The 20,316-nt window shown below is 38.0% G+C and overlaps 1 protein-coding gene across 1 annotated transcript in view; it reads right to left on the bottom strand.

The window, feature by feature from the left end:
* The window catches only part of AKIRIN2 (akirin 2), a 33,426-nt gene extending 14,667 nt beyond the window's left edge, over window positions 1-18,759 (bottom strand). Inside the window, exon 1 of the mRNA XM_027855142.1 lies at window positions 18,496-18,759. Within this exon, the coding sequence (XP_027710943.1) occupies window positions 18,496-18,730 (235 nt within the window). The 5' untranslated portion in view covers window positions 18,731-18,759. The remainder of the gene's footprint in view (window positions 1-18,495) is intronic.
* Window positions 18,760-20,316: the final 1,557 nt, after the last annotated feature.

Genomic DNA, 20,316 nt, shown 5'->3' on the forward strand with positions numbered 1-20,316 from the left:
TTCTCAGCAATACAATGATCCAAGATAATCCCAAAGGACTCATGATGAAAAATGCTTATCCGCCTCCAAAGAACTGATGTTGTCTGTACAGACACCAAAGCATACAATTTTTCCTTTTTTCTTTCTTTGACTTTTCTTGCACAAAATGACTAATATGGAAATGTTTTACATGACTACATATGTACAGATTGCTTATCATCTCAGGGAGGGGGGAGAAGAGGGAAAGATAGAATTTAGAACTCAAAACTTAAAAAAGGCAACAAATTTCAAAAATTGCTTTTGCGTTTAATTGGGGAAAAAATAAAATATTATTTAAAATAATATTTATTATTATTTAATTTTAATTAATAAGTAATATTAAATATTATTTTTAAAACGTTACATCTAGTCTCAGTCTTGTCTCTAACTAGTTTTGTGACTTGGGGTAAGTCATTTTACTTCCCTGGACCTCAATGCTGTAAATATCATAGTTAGGTTCCTTCCAGTCCTAAAATAATTCTAAATAATAATCCTTGTTAAAGCATTTTAACATGCAACATTCCTGAAACCAGCCTTACACAGAGTGACAAACCTATATTTAGTTATTCAAGCTGAAATCAGAACTTATCATCCTCCCCCTTCTTCCTGTCTTCCCTTATTTCTGTTTAAGTCACTACTTATACGTATGTTCAACTCTTTATTCTCCCTTAAACTCTCCACCCCAATAGCCAATCAGTTCCCAAGTCTGCCTTCATCTCTCCCCAACTCACACAATTACCTCACTAATTGGTATCCTTGCTTCAACTCCATCCCCACAGTTGCCAAATTATGCCATTTATATATTCTTCTAAATCAAAAGGTTCCTGACATCACTACTCTGGTTCAAAACCATTTAACAGTTTCCCAAGGTCTCCAGAATTAAAAACAAAAAACAAACAAAAAAAAACTCTTCAGCTTGACATTTAAAGTCCTTTGAGCCCCATCCTACCTCTCCTGACTTCACATTACTACTCTTCTCCTTTGTGGATTGTGTTCTAAACAAACTGGATTACTTGCTTTTCCCCAAATTTGGTGCTCGGTCTAAATCTCTGAATGCATTTTCTCCTTACCTCTACTTCTTTCAGACTTAACTTGGGTGCATATTCTGTAGGAAAGCCATTCCTAATCCTCCCTAAAGCAGGGATTCTTAAAATGGCATCTTTTAAGTTTTTTTTTTTTTAATATTTTAGAACTATTGATACATTTGGCTTCCTTGGGCAATCTTACATATCAGATTTTATAGATTTAAAAATATACTGAGTCTAAAGGGTAGAGGGTACAAGTTCCATGGAAGTTGGGACTGGTAAGTCTTTGTATCCTCCATGTCCTGTACATAGCTGGTGCTTAATAGAACTTTGTTGAGGGACTGGTAAGTCTTTGTATCCTCCATGTCCTGTACATAGCTGGTGCCTAATAGAACTTTGCTGAATTAGATGAATTTGTATGAACACCTCAGTGACATATGCACAATTCAGGCCAATGAAAAATTTATCAGAAAAGATCACAACAGGCTGGTTCACAGCCCTTTTGCTTGTCTACCCTCCCCTCTCTTAGGTCACCATAAAGCAATTTCTTTAGTATTCTCATTTTCCATTTGTTTCACAAAACCAAATTAATCTATCTGCCATAACAAAAACTAGTCCAAATTCTGCTAGTCAATTCAAACATTTAACTGAATTTAAAAAAAAAAAAAAAAAAATCAAGAGAGCTCCTGAGGTGACACTCTTTGTCCTGCTTCTGTTTCTGATGTGGCATAAAAATGTCAATTAGACCACAATTACACTCTGAAATGCTCTGGTACTGGAATTATGTAATCAGTCCAAATAAGCTCTGCAACAACAACAAAAAAAGAATTAACCAACATCTAATTTCTTTTCTAGGTTCTCCTCCTTTCTGAGGTACTGTAGTAGTTAGTAGTTAGTTAGTAGTAGTTAGTAGTAGTAACAGGCTAAATCTTCTTAGAATCATTTTAGGTTCATAATGTTCATCAAGTTCACTATCAACGGCTTATGCTACTAAAGTCAATTGAGGGCAGCTAGTTGGTGAAGTGGATAGAGCACAGGCCCTGCAGTCAGGAAGACTGAGTTCAAATCCAGCCTCAGACATTAGCTGTGTGACCAGGGGCAAGTCACTTAAAACCCTGACTGCCTCAAAATAAAATAAAATAAATTCAATTAGGATGTCCTCACTGATGTCTCTATGCCTACTAATTCAAAACACGCAATATTGTTTTGCATATTAGTAAATCTTAGAAGTTTTACCTGTTGTTCAAAGATAGTCAGATCACTTTCAAATAAATTAGTATTTATTTCATTATGACCAAGTGGTAATACCAAAATCACTGGTATTACTAGTACATAATTATGTTCAGAAATACTCAGGAAAAAAGAGAAAAGTCAAATAAAGTTTCTTTGGTGTTACTTGTACAATTCTCATCATAAAGCCTTAATGGTTAGGCCACAAAATGGACTGAATTTCAAATGATAATCCTGAACAAATAGTTAGCGAGCTACACCATAATGAGCATATAAATTATAATATGAATAATGTCAGTTCTCCTGCAAAATTAGGTAGTTCAGTTTAACACTATCTGCCTCAGTTTCCTTATCTGAAATACCTACCTCCCAGAGTTGTTGTAAGGATAAAATGAATGTGTGCAATGCACTCTTAAAACCATAAAGCACTATATAAAATGTTCGTTTTCATCATTATCAAAACAGGTTCATGGATGTCAGGTTAATAACTCCTGATTTTCAAGTAACATTTTGTAATATGAAGGCCTTCATTCTCTCAAGTTTGCTTAAAGCAGCTACTATAAAAGCAGAATTCCTTGGAACACACTTCAATTGATCTATCATTAAATTAATCAATGAGAAAAGAAGAAAATGACTATTTTATAAAAAAAAAAAAAATTTGGACTAGTCTAACAAAAATACTCAACCAGAAGTCAGGGGTGCTGGCTGGCTCTCACCATAAAGGAATAGAGTCAAAAGAATCTAAGAAACAGCAACCAGCTCCCATTTTTCCTCTCCTGTTATAACTATTAGTTTTCTTTTACTCATTCTTTTTCTCCCCTGACCCACATGTCGTCTTCTTCCTGTCACTAGTAAGTATCCTACCTTTGAAAAATCCAACTGAGCAATTTTGGGCACAAATAAGAATACAGGAAGAAATGAAAAATACCCTTCTCCCTCTTCTGTTCCCCCACATATTCATCTAGCTCTGCTAACTAAGACTCCTTTATTGATAATCAACTCAACTATTTGTCTTAGACCTCTTCTTCCTTATATGCCTTTCAATTTCTGGAATTTCGTAACTGAAACCTGGTTTTCTCTTGAGCAGAGGTTCTCAAAACTTTTTGATCTCAGGACCCCTTTACATTCTTAAATACTGAAGACCTCAGAGCTTTTGTTTATGTAGGTTATATCAAAATTTACCAAACTGAAGTTAAAACAAAAATTTAAAAATAAACATTACAAAATAACTTTTCAAAAAAATGTGAATAGTGGCATTGTTTTACATATTTTTATAAATCTCTTTAATGCCTGGCTTAACAGAAAGCTAGACTCTCATATCTGCTTTTGCATGCCATCTGTTGCAATGTTATTTTAGTTGAAGTATATGAAAAAAAATTTAGCCTGATACAGATAATCAGTTGAAAAGTGGAGGAATATTTTAATAGGCAAATAACATCTTAGTATTATGAAAACAGCCTGGACCTCACAGACTCTTTGAAAGGATCTGAGCCCCCCCCCCCGCCCAGAACTGTTCCTACTCTGACACTATTAAGCATATATCCGAAGAATGCCAGTGCTCAAGGAAAAGGATAGGTCAAATATAAACAAAGTAATCATAGAAGAACTCTCCTGTAACAACAACAATAAAAAGGAAACAATGGATGTTCACTGATTGGAGAATGAAAATCTTTATATCTTCACTTTAACCTCTAACACTCTCAAGTAGCTAATACTTTTTATTTTAAATGGAATTTCTCTTTGAATAAATTGTGGCAAGAATGTTAAGAAATGTAAAGGAATTCAGGAAAAACATGGAAAGACTGGTATCAAGTGATGCCAAGTGAAGAGCTAAGAGTACGTACACAATAACTACAACAATGTAAACTAATAGTAAAAAGTGGCAGTAGAACTCTGAAGTAGAATGAACAATTTCATTCTGGAATACTGATAAGGAAAGACATCAATTTCCTTCTCAATAAAGAGAAGTGGAGACAAGTTAGGGTTTGCCCTCTCTATCAAAGAACTTGATCCAAATACATCAAGGTATGCCAAAATTTCACACTACTTACACTGCTACGGTGTGGGGGAGGGAACCGAGACAATCTTGGACTCAGTCTTAGATTTGAGTAGCTCACAATCCCCAGATAACATTCCCCAAGGCAAATGTATTTTATGCAGGTGTTTTTTTCCCCCCAAAAAATCTTTCAACAGACTTTTTTTGGGTTGTTCTTACTATTACTAGCCTACTTTATCCAACTTATTTTTGTTTAGATCATTTCTTTGCAACTTAAGTTCTTATTCTCTTATCTTAAAAGGTCTCCTAATTAACCCACAAAGAAGGTGATGCATTCATTCTTCCATAAAAAATTTACCTCTCTTTCAGCATAAACTTTACCCTACTTCATCCTTCACATTCAAACAAGGAATAGAAACTGAACCAGTCACTTTTTTGGTATAAGGAACTGCTAGATGATAACACTCTCTCTACCAGTGCAGGTTGGCATCCATCCCTTCTTTTTAGGGATGGAAGAATATATGTGCCAATTCCTCAAATGAAAAAAATATAAAATCTATTAAATATATCATACCTTAGTTTTAAGTATAAAATGAAGAGGACTATTTTGGTCTCATCCAGTTCTGTCTATGTAATCATACAGAGCTCCTAGCTTCACTACTCCTAAAGGAAAAAGGAGGCTGCTACACTTTGTTTCCCATGAGGAAAAGACAGCTAATAACTTACTTGATAAGTTCTATTCTGTTTTAAAAGCTAGTTTTCTAAAAATAAAGCCCTATAAAATGCACAGTACCACATGAATTACAACCCTAAATTCTATGATCCCAAACATCTGGCACCTAAGAAATATGAAAATTTATATTTGATATCAGTATAGGGAACATTAAAAATATTTGAATGAGGAAGTCTACTGATGTATTTTTGCTACAAGTGACTCTCAAACTTGGAATACAAATGTTCCTGATTCAGAAAGCAACAGAGCAACACTCTGCCACTTACCACTTTCTGAAAACATGCAGTGGGAGATACCATCACTACCTAATTCTTTTCTCAGGGCTGAAGAGAGTTTAAAAAATTCTAAAGCCTGATATAAATTCAGCCTATCCTACATCATCCACACAGATCACCTAAGCCAGAACCTTAAGAAATCTAGTCCTTTAATATTGTTGTAAGGTTCAAATGATATTTGTAAAAGTGCTTAGCACAGTGTCTGGCACACAGTAACTATGATATAAATATTAGCTATTATGTATTATTGTTGCTGCTCTTTTATACCTATGATTTTTTAACCATCTACTGACAATCTTTTAGAGCAATCTGTAGAAGGTGCTAAATATTATGCTTTTAAAATTTTCAATTTGTAACCTTTAAAAAATATGATTTTATAAATTAGCATGCTGTCAATCACCTTAACTAATTTTCCTATATTAATATCTTATATCCTGAAAAACCAAAATCAGAATCAACAAAATCAGAAAGCAACATCCCAAACTGAACACAACTGAAATGAATGTTACTTCAAGTTCAACCTTACTGTAGGCTCTAGTAAGTGACATCTTATATGCTTATACTTCAGAAAACAGGAGACACGAAACATTTCTTCTAATAAATATACACACACATTCATGGAAAAAGCATTGGAATTATGGTTAGAGAACAATCCAAGGGCAAATCATTAAGAAAATGTGTGTGCGTCTGTCCACCAGTAACATTTTTCTACATATGAAGACTTTTTTCCCCTCTAAACTTACAATTAAAAAAACAAACTACTTCACATTAGGATTCTTTCAATCTTTTCAAGGACTCTCCTAGGAAATGAAATGCCTAAGACAGTAATTAATAATCATAGGTATATCAAATTAGGTGAGTCCATCATTACCCTCTCATGAAAGAAAGGTCAACTGCTTTTTCTAAGTCATCCCTCCCATTCTTTCACCCACTGGCTGGCACTGTTGAGTGGTAAACATAACAACATGAAAACAATGTGATACCTATTCTGCTATTCAGAAGTTATAACATTTAATATTTATTCTAGCAAAAGGAATGTGGCAGCAGTTTCTGGATCAGTAAGGTATTAGTATAGTCATTTAACAATTAAGTGCCTAAGATGAACATTTCTTGTTATTTTTAGTAATGATTTTTTTTAATGAAAGCAATGTTTAAGATTTTGGAAAAATCACCAGCAAGTCAATTCCATTGAAGCTTTTTGAGGATAAAATAAAAATTTTCCTTAACAACTAGTGTCAATTATATAACAAGACTTTATTGAAGGACTGTCATAACAGTCCTTTAAAAATCAAGATCCTCTAATCATCACTCCAATTTGTTTATTAAACATGAAAAACACAGAAGCAAATGTCCACCATAAATTAAAATATTCTTTGTGATAGCAAAGTACTGAAAAAGTAAATTCACTAAATCTACTGATTAGGGAATGGCTTAAAAAAAACCTATTTGGTACATACAATAAAAAATTATTGTGCAATAAAAAATGACTGATGAAATTGAAGAAACTTGAGATTTGTAAAACTGATGTAGAATGTAAGTAAGTATAACCAAAAAACCCACAATATACATAATGATAACACTGTCAATAAAAAGATAAAGTTGATGAGTAACTGATAAACTAAAAAAATTCCTTTAGGTAAGGAAGCATCCTTTCTTGATGGCAGAGAAGCAAGGACTAATCAGAATATTTTAGAGTCAGACAAGTCATCACCACATTGTTGGTTAATTGTTTTTGACACAAGGGAGAATTCAGGCAGGAACAAGAAAGGTTGAAATGACAGCTATAAAGAATGGCTGAATAAAAAATATGGGGATTTTTTAAAGAAAAAAATTAACTTTTAAATCATTCAACAAGCTTTTAAAATAAGCTCTATGTATGAGGCTGGTTGCCTGACTTCAAGGAGCTTGACAACATTTACATGGGTGTCAGGGTGGGGTGGGTCTGAGTCTTGGAAGAAGCAAAGGATTGATTCTATGAGGCAGAAGAGCTTGAGGGACAGCTAGTTCAAAGGCACAGAGCTAAGAGACAGAGCATCCTGTGAGCAACAAGAAGGGCAGTATGGCTGGAACACATGGGTGAGAGCAGAGGAGAATAATGTAGAAAAAAAGACTATAAACACAGAAATGGGCACCATCTTGCCAGGTCAAGTCAAGAAGCATTTAGAGATTATGCTAAATGCTGGCTGAGCTTACAAAGAAAGACAAAAAAAAAAATCCCTGATGTCCAAAAGCAGACAGTCTAATTAATGGGGGTGATAATAGGAAAAAAATTATGTAAAAAGATATATACAGGAAAAATTGGAAATAATCTCAGAGGGAAAGGCACTAAGATTAAGAAGGTCTAGGAAAGGTTTCTTGTAGAAAGTGACTTTAGCCGAGACTTAAAAGAAGCCAAGTGGCAGATATGAGGAAGGAAAGAATTCTAAGCTTGGGGAATAATCAGTGAAAATGTCCACACTTGAGAGATGACAGCAAGGCCACCTGTGTCACTGGATCACAGAGTATTGGGAATGAGTAGACAGGGTTTAAGGTGTAATTAGACTGGAAAAGTAGAAGAGTTCTCATTATGGAGGTCTTCAAAAGGAGGTGATAAGGAAACCAGTCAATGGAATTTGAAATATGGAGGAGGGGCACGGTCAGACTTGAGCTTTATAAAGCTCAATTTGACTGACTGGAAGATGGGCTGGAGTGGGGAGAGATGAGGCAGAAAGAACAACCAGAAGACCCTAGCAATAATCCAAGCAGTGAGGGCCTGTAACAGGGTAGTGGCAGTTTCAGAGGAAAGAAGGAGATACATACAAGAGATGTTACAATGGTAGAAATGATAGGACTTGACAACTGATTAGATATGGGGAAGAGGGGGTTAGATTGAGGAGTCAGGGATAACACCCAATTTTGAGCCCAGATGACTGGGAAGTTGGTGGTACCCTTGACAGTTAATGGGGAAGAAGGGAAAGTTTCAAGCAAAAGATTGCGTTGTTTTAGACATGCTAAATTTAAGATGCTACGAGACAGCTAGTTCAAGGTATGTCCAATAAATAGGCAGTTAAGAGATTGGAGACTGAAGTCAGAAGAGAGGTTAGGCCTGGACAAACAGATATGATAACCTCCTGTTTAGAGGTAATAGGTGAATCAAGAATAAAGGGAAAAGATGGCCCAGGACCGAGACTTTGGGGGACACTCAAGCTTAACAGAGGTGACATGGATGAAGAATTTATATACCAAACAGGAGTTTATATTAGATCCCAGAAATATGAAATCACTAGAGATTTAGTTGGGACAGCTAGGTGACAAAGTAGATAGAGTGACAGACCTGGTCAGGAAGACATTTTCCCGAGAACAAATCTGGCCTCAGATATTTATTAGCTGTGTGACCCTGGGCAAGTCACTTAACCCTGTTTGCCTCAGTTTCCTCATCAATCAAATGAACTGGAGAAGGAAATGGCAAACCATTCCAGTATCTTTGCAAAAACACCACCAACAAAAAAAAAAACCTAAATGGGATCAGGAAGACTTAACATGACTGAAACAACTGAACAAAGGGGCTGGGGGGGGGGGGAGGAGGGAGTAATTTTGGTCAAACACTGGCAGGTATATGAAGAATAGATTTGAAGAGGTTTGAGGCAGGGAGATGAATTAGGATACCAATGCAATAGCCCAGGCAAGAATGATAAAAGCCCTGAACTAGAGTTGTTAACTGTGAGTGGAGAGAAGAGGAGGTTTAGATGTTATTATGGAAATAGTAACAAGATTTGGGAAATTATGTAAAAGGTGAAGGTGAGGGGCTGAGGTTGGCAATGAGGTTATTAACCTTAAAAAAAAAAAAAAGATGATATAAAATCTTAAAACTAAGGATTAACCTAAAATAGGTTTCTCACATCTAACTGGTCAATAAGCCCCAATCATGACCTGGAATCACTTTTCCTCTTTCAAGAATTATTCAGCCAACATACCTATTCCAATATTCATTGTTAAGGACTGCCAACAAAAGTGTCAACTATATATGAGGCGGACAAATGTCCACTAAGAATTAATATAAAACTGGCAATTTAATTTGTCAAAGCTAGGAAAATATTTCAAGAATCATTTATTCAAGAACCTGCATATCAATCTTGCTTCGCTACAAACAAAATAATAGTTAACAATAACTTTCTAGAGTGAGAGTTTGAGTTTTTGTAATTTTAAGAGGTATTAAAATTAAGTAAATTAACAAGCTTCCAAATCTGTTAAACCTCAAAGTTCACATACCAGTTGTATCACTTAATTTCCCTAGGGTTTGAGTCTAACAATAAAAACCTTAGTAAAAGCTACTTTCTCATTCTTTTAAGGAGATTTTGCTGATTTTTATACATCAATCTTTTCCCAATAATGCAACCCCAACCCCTATAGAATCCTCCTTCCTTGTTACAAAGAAAAAAAGTTAAGTAAAAGCAACCATAATGACCACATCTCAGCACGTGCAAACATTCTGTACCCATAGTTCATACTACCATCTCTCTGGGGAAAATGTATTACATCATCAGTCCTTTGGAACCAATCCCAATCTTTTGTCTAGTGCCTTTTAAAAACACACAGATGAAAATATTACAAGGGCTAACATCCTGTAATAAGAGTTAATAATAAAGTACACAGGAAGACTAATATAAAAATGTTCACTATCATAATTAATTAAAAGAAAGCCAATCTTCATGGACATACAATTTTACTGTAAACCTTTCTTAAACCGTAAACCAATATATAATGAGAAATAGATTATAAATATTCAAACTTTGGGAACACCTACCCACACCACTCAGTATAATAGCACAAAGGTAAATATGGCACCAACACACCTATTTACCAAATGATGATAAATATTGTGGTATTCTATTGTTTTTAATTATCATTTTTTTTTGTGGCCATGGGCAGTTAACACCCAACAGCAAGATGTAAAGGAGAGAAAGATGGAGAGACAGAGACAGAAAGACAGAGACACAAAGACACACAGGCAGATCTGGCCAGAGACAGAGTCAAGATACAGATACAGGCAGAGCATCACCTATGAGTTAGGTACTAGTCTAAGTTCAAACAACTAGGACAAAAGGATCCCCCCTCCCCTTTTTCTTCATCTCTTAAAAAAAAAAAAAAAGGGGAGGGACAGCTAGGTGGTGTAGTGGATAGAGCACTGGCCCTTAAGTCAGAAGGACGTGAGGTCAAATCTGGCCTCAGACACATAACACTTACTAGCTGTGTTACCCTAGATAAGTCACTTAACCCCATTGCCTAGCAAAAAACAAAAACAAAAAAAAGGGGGAGGGTGCACCCTAAAACCATTAAGACAGCTAAGATCCCTACTGAGCTCTAAAAATTTGTATGTAATACATATCATATGTATATATACACATAAACTATATAAACACACACAGACTCACTCTCTCTCTCTTTTCAAGGGCTCTAGGCATCAAATTACCATTTGTACACAAGAACCTAGACCAAGAAATAAGAGTCTTAGGACCAGACAAATGATATTTTAAAGTTTTCTTGTCTTTTTTTTTCCCCAATAAAAGAACACAGACATTTCTAGCTTTCTTCCATTTGGCAAGTTGTAAAATAGTCTCACCAAGAACTGAAAGTTTGAAAAATCCTGGTGCTAAACAACTGATAGCCTTTCTTGCTCTGGAATCCTTCAATTCCTTTGGAAATTTCAGAAAAACCCTCACCCGGTAATTTTCACAGAAGGACATTAATTTAAAAAAAAAAAAGACTTAAAACTTATTGCAAAAGATATATTTCTTCTTACTCTCTGTTAAGGAAATGTTTGACTTAACAAGCTCAACAAGCATTTATCAAGCACTCACTAAAGGCCAGGTAAAGTGCTAGGTGCTGAGGATAATCCACAGATGCTGCTCTCCATGAGCTTCCATTCTACTGGGACTACAAAAGGGATATATCAAGCTTCTGAAATTTAAAGCTATGTGGAGCAAACATCAATTTGGTTTCCAGAGTTGCAAATGTCTATTCACACTTCTCATCTTCCAGAAAGGTTACTGTACTTATCTTAAGGTAGAATTGCTCTTGCAACCAATTACAATTAAAAAACACTACAAACATGTTTCTATAATGAATATGGAGAAGGGGTTATCTACACCAGTGGCATCAAACTCATATAGAAACTGGCATCACCAAACCATCTATAAACTAAACTAAACCATCTAAAACCATCTTTTGGGGTTGCATATTGACTTAGAAAATCACATTAACATTATGTATATTCTATTTTATTTTTATTTACTTTGTTAATTGCTTCCCAATTTGGAACTCAGGAGTGTTAAGGACTGTGTTTGATGCCTCTGGTCTACACCAAAGTTTAAAAGCAGTTTACAGTTACAACCACCTCTAAGGTCAATTAGTAAAACTGAGAAGCTCAGTTAACAAGTTAGATATGACAGTCTTTTGTCAATCTTAGGAAATGCCATATTACATGTAAACATACCTCTCAATTACTTTTCTTAACAAAACTCAACACTGTATATGGCCAAGCTTGGCCCCTAAGATGAAAAAAAAACAAAAAACAAAAAACCAAACCACTTCCCCTTCCTTTTGGCAAAGGTGATGAACTACAGGTGTGGTATTTTGCAAATACTTAAGACTCAGACTTAGCCGATATGTTGGTTAATTTTGCTCAACTGCTCCCCCTTCTCCCCCTTCTATTCTTTGTTCCCAGAGATGGCTTGCTTCTGAATAGGGAAAGGAAGGATATATTTGGAGATTAATATTAAGACAAGATACCAATAAAAAGCTTTGATGAAAGTAGAAGCAAAGCTTAGTGACTTGCCCAAGGTGACATGGTTAAGCAATTTAATCAAAATCTGAATCTAGGACCTATGATTCCAAATCCCATGCTTTCTATTGTACTATATTTCCTCTCATATGGTTCAGCACCTGGCTTACTTCAGTTTACTCAGACTTTTAGACTGCAGACAATTTGATTACTGGCAATAACGACACCTCTTCAGCAATTTGCAACATTTACAAAGCTTTTTTCTAGCAAAGCCAGGTGGGTAAGAAGTATTATTTCTATTATTCAGATGAGCAAACCAGAGTTTATAGAGGTCTCCACAGTCCCATCAAAGTCTTGAGCTTCTTCTACTGCCTCCCCTAAAAATATTGCACAATACAAGAAGTGCTCTGTAGTTGTCTTCTCAAGTTAGAGCTTTTCATTATTTTAACGCCTCAAACAAATGGGTATTCAAAGGAGTCTGCTTAAAATATTACCAAATATAAAAAATGCATTCTAAATTTCCTTTTTTTTTCCTAAAAGAGAAATCTAAAACCATTTCAAAAGCACCAGGACACACAAAACTTAAGAACCATTAAGACCACAAATGGAAATTTATTTTCATATCTTATAGAAAAGCATAATCCAGTAGAAAGAGCAATGAAAGTGAAGTCATATCGTAATGAGAGTCAAAAGACATATTGGAAGCTACTGTACACATGGACCTCCTCCCTATTTTACTGGAGGAGCTAAAGACCCAAAGTGACCTTTGGGTCACCCAAGCTAAATGGCAGAGATGGTTTTGAACCCAAGCCCTCGGGCAGCAGTGTGTGCCATCTTCTGCTTCCTACCTGAACTGTAACCTCTCTTGGTGTCCTTCCTAATTTATGAAATGAGGGTTTGGACTAGATCCAGCTCTCAGTAATTCCACTCTAAATATACAGTTTGATCTTCCTCAAATCACACATTTGCTACATCAATTGCAAAGTCAATTATCTTGTACATATACTTCCTATGCCCCTCTAATACACACATTCAAGGTACAATTGGATTAATAAGGCAGACATTTTTTTCCCTAAAGGTTCAAATTCCAATGCCAGCATACCAACTAACTCATGTAACCCCCCTTTCCCTCATCCCTATAATTTTGAGCTGAAGGAAAAGGCTGCTTCCCCTACTTATAAAACCACTAGAGAAAAGTACAGAAACCTGCATGAGCATGCACACATGGCAAATGACTAAGTTATTAGTGACACATGTATTTACACTTCTAACCCTTTTAAAATCCCAACTATGCTTTAATTTAGTCTTTAACAACAGGGCAAGTACTAAAAGGTAGCTTTAACCCATTGATATTTCACAAATCTAAAAGGTTACTGACCTGCTGATTTGGTCACGTTTCATCCTTTAAGTTATTCGGGATTTTGTTTTCTATTCACTGTTCAATACCTAAGCACAAAGTTTCACAATGGAGCACACTTCATCATGCAAAATGAAAAACAAAAATAGGAGGTACAAAATCTAAAGCATGGAGAAGATTATTAAACATACAGTTTAGTTGCCACATGCACTAAGAAACTAGAAGTGATTTTACAGCTGTCTAAATAATCACAAAATATTAAAACATTTCTGTTCAATATAAATTACATCTGATGTGGGATTCCTTCTTCCTCCAATATGTCTCATTTATTTGCCTAGAACCATTTATACTTCATTTAAGCCAGTTGGTGTTTCAATTTGAAAGCATGCATCGATGTCTGATATACAATCTATATTCCTGTTAAACCCTATCCAGAAGGTGTAACTTCCAATTAGTGGCAAATTGCCACTGATACAATGAAATTTTATAAAAGAATTTTAAGATCAACCAATCCATTTGTTGAACTCCTATGGCACCTAACACTTAAAATTGGAACAATAGTAACAATGTCTCTAAAGTCTTATTAATAAGACTTTCTCCATCATACCTCACATGACACTGTTTTGCAACAAATACTTTCATGTAATATTGTACATTACAATTATCTCTCATATTCACCTAACTGACTCTAAGTACCATGGGGGTAGGAATTCTTATCTAAACTTTGTATCTCTTCCGGCATCTAAAAACAATGTTCTGCACACGAAGGTTTGAATTCAGCATGAATGCTGAATGATTAAAAATGTTATATCCACAACCAGACTCATAACACTACTAAACCTAGAAGGAACCTAGGAAATCCAGTGGCAAGCCCAATCCCTTTCTTTTACTGAAAAGGAAATTGAGACCCCAGATGATCTTTTATCGCCCACAGTTACAGAGGTAACAGTAATAGTAGGCTGCAAGGGTTGGACTTAAAACTCGGGTCTTCTGATTCTAAGTACAGTAGTACTCTTCTCTTCCACCCCTCAGTCCTGAATTCTAGTCCTGGTTTTGCCAATAACTATGAACCCTCAATTTCCTTATCTGTAAAATGAGGAGGCTGAACTGAGTTAATCTTCAAGGTCCTTTCTAGCTCCAAAGTTCCACAACTCCTCAATGTTTTTATGAATCTAGTACAATTATCAGGAAAATAAATACTTTAATATGTCACCAAAATAGACTGGCATCCACAGTGATGGACATGTAATCACTTATCTCACTTTTTCTTTTTACTTATTGTTGCGGTTCAGTCATGTCTCTTTGTGATCCCATTTGGGGTTTTCTTGGAGATACTGGAGTGGTTTGCCATTTCCTTCTCCAACTCATTTGACAGATGAGGAATTAAAGCAAACAGGGTTAAGTGACTTGCCCAGGATTACACAGCTAGTAAGTGTCTGAGGTCATACTTTAACTTAGAAGGCAAGTCTTCCTGACTAGAGGCCTGGCACTCTACTATGCCACCTAGCTGCCCCTTCTACTTATCACACAGTAATTTTTGTTCTAAAAGTGTTGCAAGATACTCTATGACCTTGCATGTCACTAAGCCCTTCTCAGTTTCATCTGTGAAGATCAAATGAGAATATGAAAAGTGTTTTGCGAACTTTAACGTGCTATATATAAAGTTAGTTTTTAAAAGAATATTTTTAAACTGTTTCTGTTCTTTAATATTTTAATGACAACCCCTAAGCTAAGTGGAAGGTTATTAAAATACTCACGTGCCAAATTCTAACACTCTATTATAGTATCTCAGCATGTTACAAAACCAAGATTGGGAATCACCATACTAAACCCTAAGAGGTAAAAACAAACAAACCCTATACTGTGAGAGCAATCAAGAGGCTACTGGCAACTGCTGGCAATAGAATAAGTAACTAAGACTAGAATGAATTACTTCCTGAGATACTTCCAGGTGGACAAACTTTAAGTCCCTTTGGTCTCAAGATTCTGTTAAAAATTACACAACTAGAAGGAATTACTCTAGTATTCTTTAATAATTTTCTTGTGTGTAAAATACAAGGATAACATGGTAGCACACTATAGTCCCCATAATTAGGAAAAGAGAACTGAATGCAGAGTAATATGGGAAAATGGACACAGAACTCAAAACTGATTTTTGTATTCTACTTAATTATTCAAGTTGTTATAAGACAACTCTAAAATGTATTCTAGTCCCTTCCAATATCAAAGTAGTAAAAAAAGAACCAAGTCCCAATCTGTCATTACTGTAGGTTCCTTTAAAAATGTTTTGCCTTCCTTTAGTGAACTACTGCTTCTTATACATGGTTGTTTTCACATTGTCTCCCCCACATTAGATTGTAGCCTTCTTGACAGCAAGATTTATCTTTTGCACTTAGGACAGTACCAGGTACATAGTAGGCATTTTAAATAAATGCCTACTGACTGGCAGACTTCTCAACCTAACATTGACTTCTTTGAAGGAATACTTACACTCAAAATATTTCTTAGTTTAAGAACTATGCTTTAAAGAAAAGGAAACATTATTTTGTAGGCATCTAATACCTTGTTTTTGTCATTAAATTTTAAAGGGGTCAGCTTTTCAATAGATGGTGTGCAATGCTGATGCTCTCATTATGACAGTATTACAAAAGCTATGTAAGTACACACCTAATAAATATGGCTGAATGTGCACAACATTAAATTATAGTAGGAAGCTGTTCCATGGTGATACACAGAATCTTGCTAATTATGTATCTAAAATTAACTTAAGTATAATTTAAAAAACTACTGTGAAACACCTCAACCCATTTCACTTCAAGATAAGTATTTCAGATGCCTGGTATAATGTGGTATCTAGTTAACTAATCTCTTTAACAAGGGAAAAAAAATCAAAAGCAGTTAGGATGTTTAGTTCAAATTTTAAAATGTAAGAGAAATTTTGACCTAACTCTCCATGTATATGTCAATAATTACTATTTCAAAAATATCAAGTATGTGAAAATAGCAAGTTGGATCCATTTAACCAAATCTGATTTTGTGGACAGATTCTAACACCTCCTAAGTTTTAAAATTGGCATTCTCTCCATTATGAAATAATGTTGAATTAAGTTCTAAGGGAAAGAAAACTATAGATCCAGTAGATCAACTGACCACAGGCTTAATATCATTTACCATTATCAAATTTAGACTTTACAGACAGAAATGACTATATATTTAACTTCCAAATGTTTTCTCTTTGACATCGAAATTTATTGAATTATTTTTCAAATGTACTTGCATTCACTATGTACATTCTTCTAGTCAGTTTTCAATTTACACTCATTAAAAATGTTAAAGTGTAAAAAGCATTAAAAAAAACAAAACAAAACTGCAAGCATGTTCCTTGCTACAAAAGACTAAAGTATCTGGGTGACATCTTTTTAGTAAAAGTTACAGACATAAAATCAGGATCGTTATTTTTCCACAGAAAGCAATCATAATTCAGGTAAAATATTTTGCATTGTTGAAACAAAATCCACTAACACTACAGCCAAAAACTACTTGAATTAATTTCAAATATTGTAAAGTAAAAATGGTGGGGGCTGGGGGGTGGGTGGTATTTTGGACCCTCTATTGAATTTAAGGCTATCTTTAAAATATCTTAAATGCAATTTTAATCTTAAAATTAGCAAAATTAAAAAGGAAGGGAAGAATTAGGACAGCCAACTAAGAATGGAAGATACCACATTTAGAACACCAGGCCTCCCCAAAGGTTTTCTAAACTGGCAGTAATTAGACACTTAGTTAATCCGTTCTATGAAAAAAAAGGATTTGTGACCATCTCTCAGTCACCAAGTCAGTCATTAGCAGCAAAGGCTTTATCAAAGGCCAACACACAAAACCTTTGCTAGCAAGCTATATACAAAGGAAAGAAGTCGATTTACACCTCAGTCCCACAAAAGCCTATTCCGTGATAGTGTGTGCCAAGACAACTAGCGCTTTTAAAGTACACACAAGTAGGGGGCACAGGAATGGGGCACACACAAAGCAGCCAAAAAGCATTCCACCCCACCCCCCACCCTCCGTCACTTTCAGTAGTTTCGAAACCAAACACGAAAATATCCTGAGGCGCTTGGGGTTGATTCCTTTCTTACTCAACACTCTGGGTGCATTCCCCAACACCTTTTGGCTAGATAAGGCTTTTCCTCATCCAAGCAATTAATTACCCAACTTAAGCTAATATTCTACATACAAATACATTCCCCAGAAAAACTTCGGGATGACTCAAGGTCTTAACACATGTGGTTTATTTTTCAGTGCCCTAAAAGAGCATTGTCTTTGTTGCTGAACCTGCCATATATGAAATAGACATAGACTCAGCTGAATCTGCGTTTCGGTGGGCGATTGATGCCAGGCCCACACGCTCCCTAGGGTCATCTACCCCCGGCCTTCACCCCCACCCCAGCTTTGAGCGTGCAAGAAGTGCTGCCTCCTGGGCTTGGGCCGGTCCATTTCACAGTCAATAGCTGAAATCGACCCGGGGTGGGCGGGCGCTCCAAAGGGTTCTCTTGCTCCCCCAGGTTGCGGGTAAGAGGCCCCTCGGGGAGTCGTTTCCAGAAGCTGTTTCTACCCTTCCTCACCTCGATTCCTGTCCTCCGCCCTAAGAAACCCGATCTCCTCCTTCCCACTCCTCCCACGGCCCCTCTCCCGTCTTTCCCTTCAAACCCCCGCGCCCCCCCCCCCCCCCCACGGCCATCTCTATTGTGTCGGTCTCCAGGACGCCTAATTAAAACAAACAAGTTCCTCTACCCCCTCCCCACCCCGCGACCCTGAATACCCTCTACTACATAAAGCATGGGACTTTCTACATGGCTGGCAGGAGAGCAGAGCAGGACACCCCACCCCCGCCACTGCCTTTCTTCGGTCACTTCCCTCCACCAGACGGCCTCTAAGTGGAATGGAAGCTCCCTGAGGGCCCGTGCGCTTCGCCGGTCAACACTAAGTCCAGGAGCCTGGCTCGGCACACAGCAGGCGCCCAATGCTTGCCGCATAGGACGGGAGTGCGAGGGAGGGGGTCCTCCCCCACCGCCCCCCCGCCCGGGCTCGGAGGCCGGAGACCCACCTGTAGTGAGGCGAGAGGAGACCTCGCCGAAAGGGGACGGCTCCATCCGGAGGTATTTCTGCGGCGAGGCGGCGGTGGCCGAGAACGAGGCGGCGGTGGCGGCTGCCGACGACGACGGGGAGGCGGCGGCCGAGGCAGGCGCCGACAATGGCGCACATCGCCGCCGCTTGGGTGACGCCGAGCTCAGCAGCGGGTCGAAATCCAGAGTCCTTTTCAAAGTGGCTCCGCACGCCATGACCGGGGCCGAGGGGGCGCGGGGCGCAAGAGAGCTGGGGAGGGGAGCCGGCGACCCGCTGGGGCCGGGCGGCGGAGAGGGGCAGCGGACGCGGACTACGCCGCCGCCGCCTCGGCGGGAGCAGCAGTGGCCACACGGACCGGCGCTGGGCGGGTGGGGAGGGGGCCTGGGGTGACGAGAGCCGGCGGCGTCGGCGGGGGAGGGGGGGGCCTCGAGCCGGGGGCCTTCCTGCCTGCCTTCCTCTCTCCTCAGCTCCCGCTCTCCGGGGAGCCTTGGACCCCGGTCCCCGCCCCGGCTCGATGCGCCCTCTTCTCAGCCGGTCTGGCTCCCTTCGGGGCCCGCGAAGTCTGAAGACGGAATGCGACTTTCGCCGGGCAGGGCCGGTCTGGGGTGCGGTGGAGCTAGGACAAATGCCGGGGGAATGGCTGGGAGGAGGCGGCAGCGACGTCGGCGACGGCAGCGGCAGCTGAAGGAAGGCTTGTCTAACCGCTTCCCTTTTACCCCCGCCCCCCTATAAGACTTCTCCCCACCAGCCGCCAGCCCCAATATGGCGTCAAAAACAACGCCGCCGATTCAAATCCTGCGGCAGCAGAGCGCGTGCGCACGGAGGCGGGTTTCTCGAGGGATTCCTGGGAAATGTAGTCTTCCTTCGGGAAAAGGGCGGAAAAGGCAGTTAGGGAGGGGGATCCGGAACTACGAATCCCACTGTGCAGCGCGCGAGAGCCCAACTTCCGGGATGGAATTTAAATCCCCTTTACTCGGTTGATTTTGAAAAAGTGAGGAAGAGAAAGAAAGGGAAAGTGAGTTGGGAAAGAAAAAGCCTGTTTAGAAGAGGAGTAGAGGAGCTAGTTGGCGCTTGGTAAATGCTCACCTCGAATAAAGGAATAGATGGAGGCCCGTTTTTGTGTGGAGATACTAAATGCTCTGGACACACAGCTGGCCCTGGGGTCTCGCAGCTGTCTTTTATCTCTGTAAGATAGAAAATTACCAGAGCTGGGCGGGCAGACAAAAGCCTTATTGTATCAGACTAGAGTGTTGATCTTGCACTTTGAAAGTGGGACTGTACTAAGAAAATTGTAGAGGATTATGAAGACAAAATGATGCTTGCCTTTTTCTGGTAGCTTCTTTCATCTAAGTGCCTTATAAATTCTACAAAACCTTTGATGAAAGCCAAACTGATGGCTCACGGGCTAAAATACCTTTTGATTTTCCAGAGGAGTTTAAACAACGTATAAACACAAAACTTTTTATGGTAGCTGAAAATTCTAGATAAGATTTCTGTGTTATCCTTATAGGATGTTTATTTTTATTCTTTATGAGACATAAATTTATTCCAAGTAATTAAGTCTTAACACCAAGCCTGTGTAACAACTATTGGAACAAGTGCAGACAGGGAGATGGAAGAAGCCAAGGAAAATTCCTTTCAAAGGTTGTACAATCTTTCAAGTAGCAAAGAGAGGAATCAAACACTAAATTCCTTACATATTTAGTTCCTTTAAGAAAAAAATGCATTTTAAACAAAACTATCATCATGCCATGGATACTATCTCCTGAGCCAGTATAAGATAATTTAATTATATGTTGGA

This window comes from Vombatus ursinus, unplaced genomic scaffold (genome assembly GCF_900497805.2).
Source record: "Vombatus ursinus unplaced genomic scaffold, bare-nosed wombat genome assembly UNPS02000582.1, whole genome shotgun sequence".
In the NCBI taxonomy this organism is placed as follows: Eukaryota; Metazoa; Chordata; class Mammalia; order Diprotodontia; family Vombatidae; genus Vombatus; species Vombatus ursinus.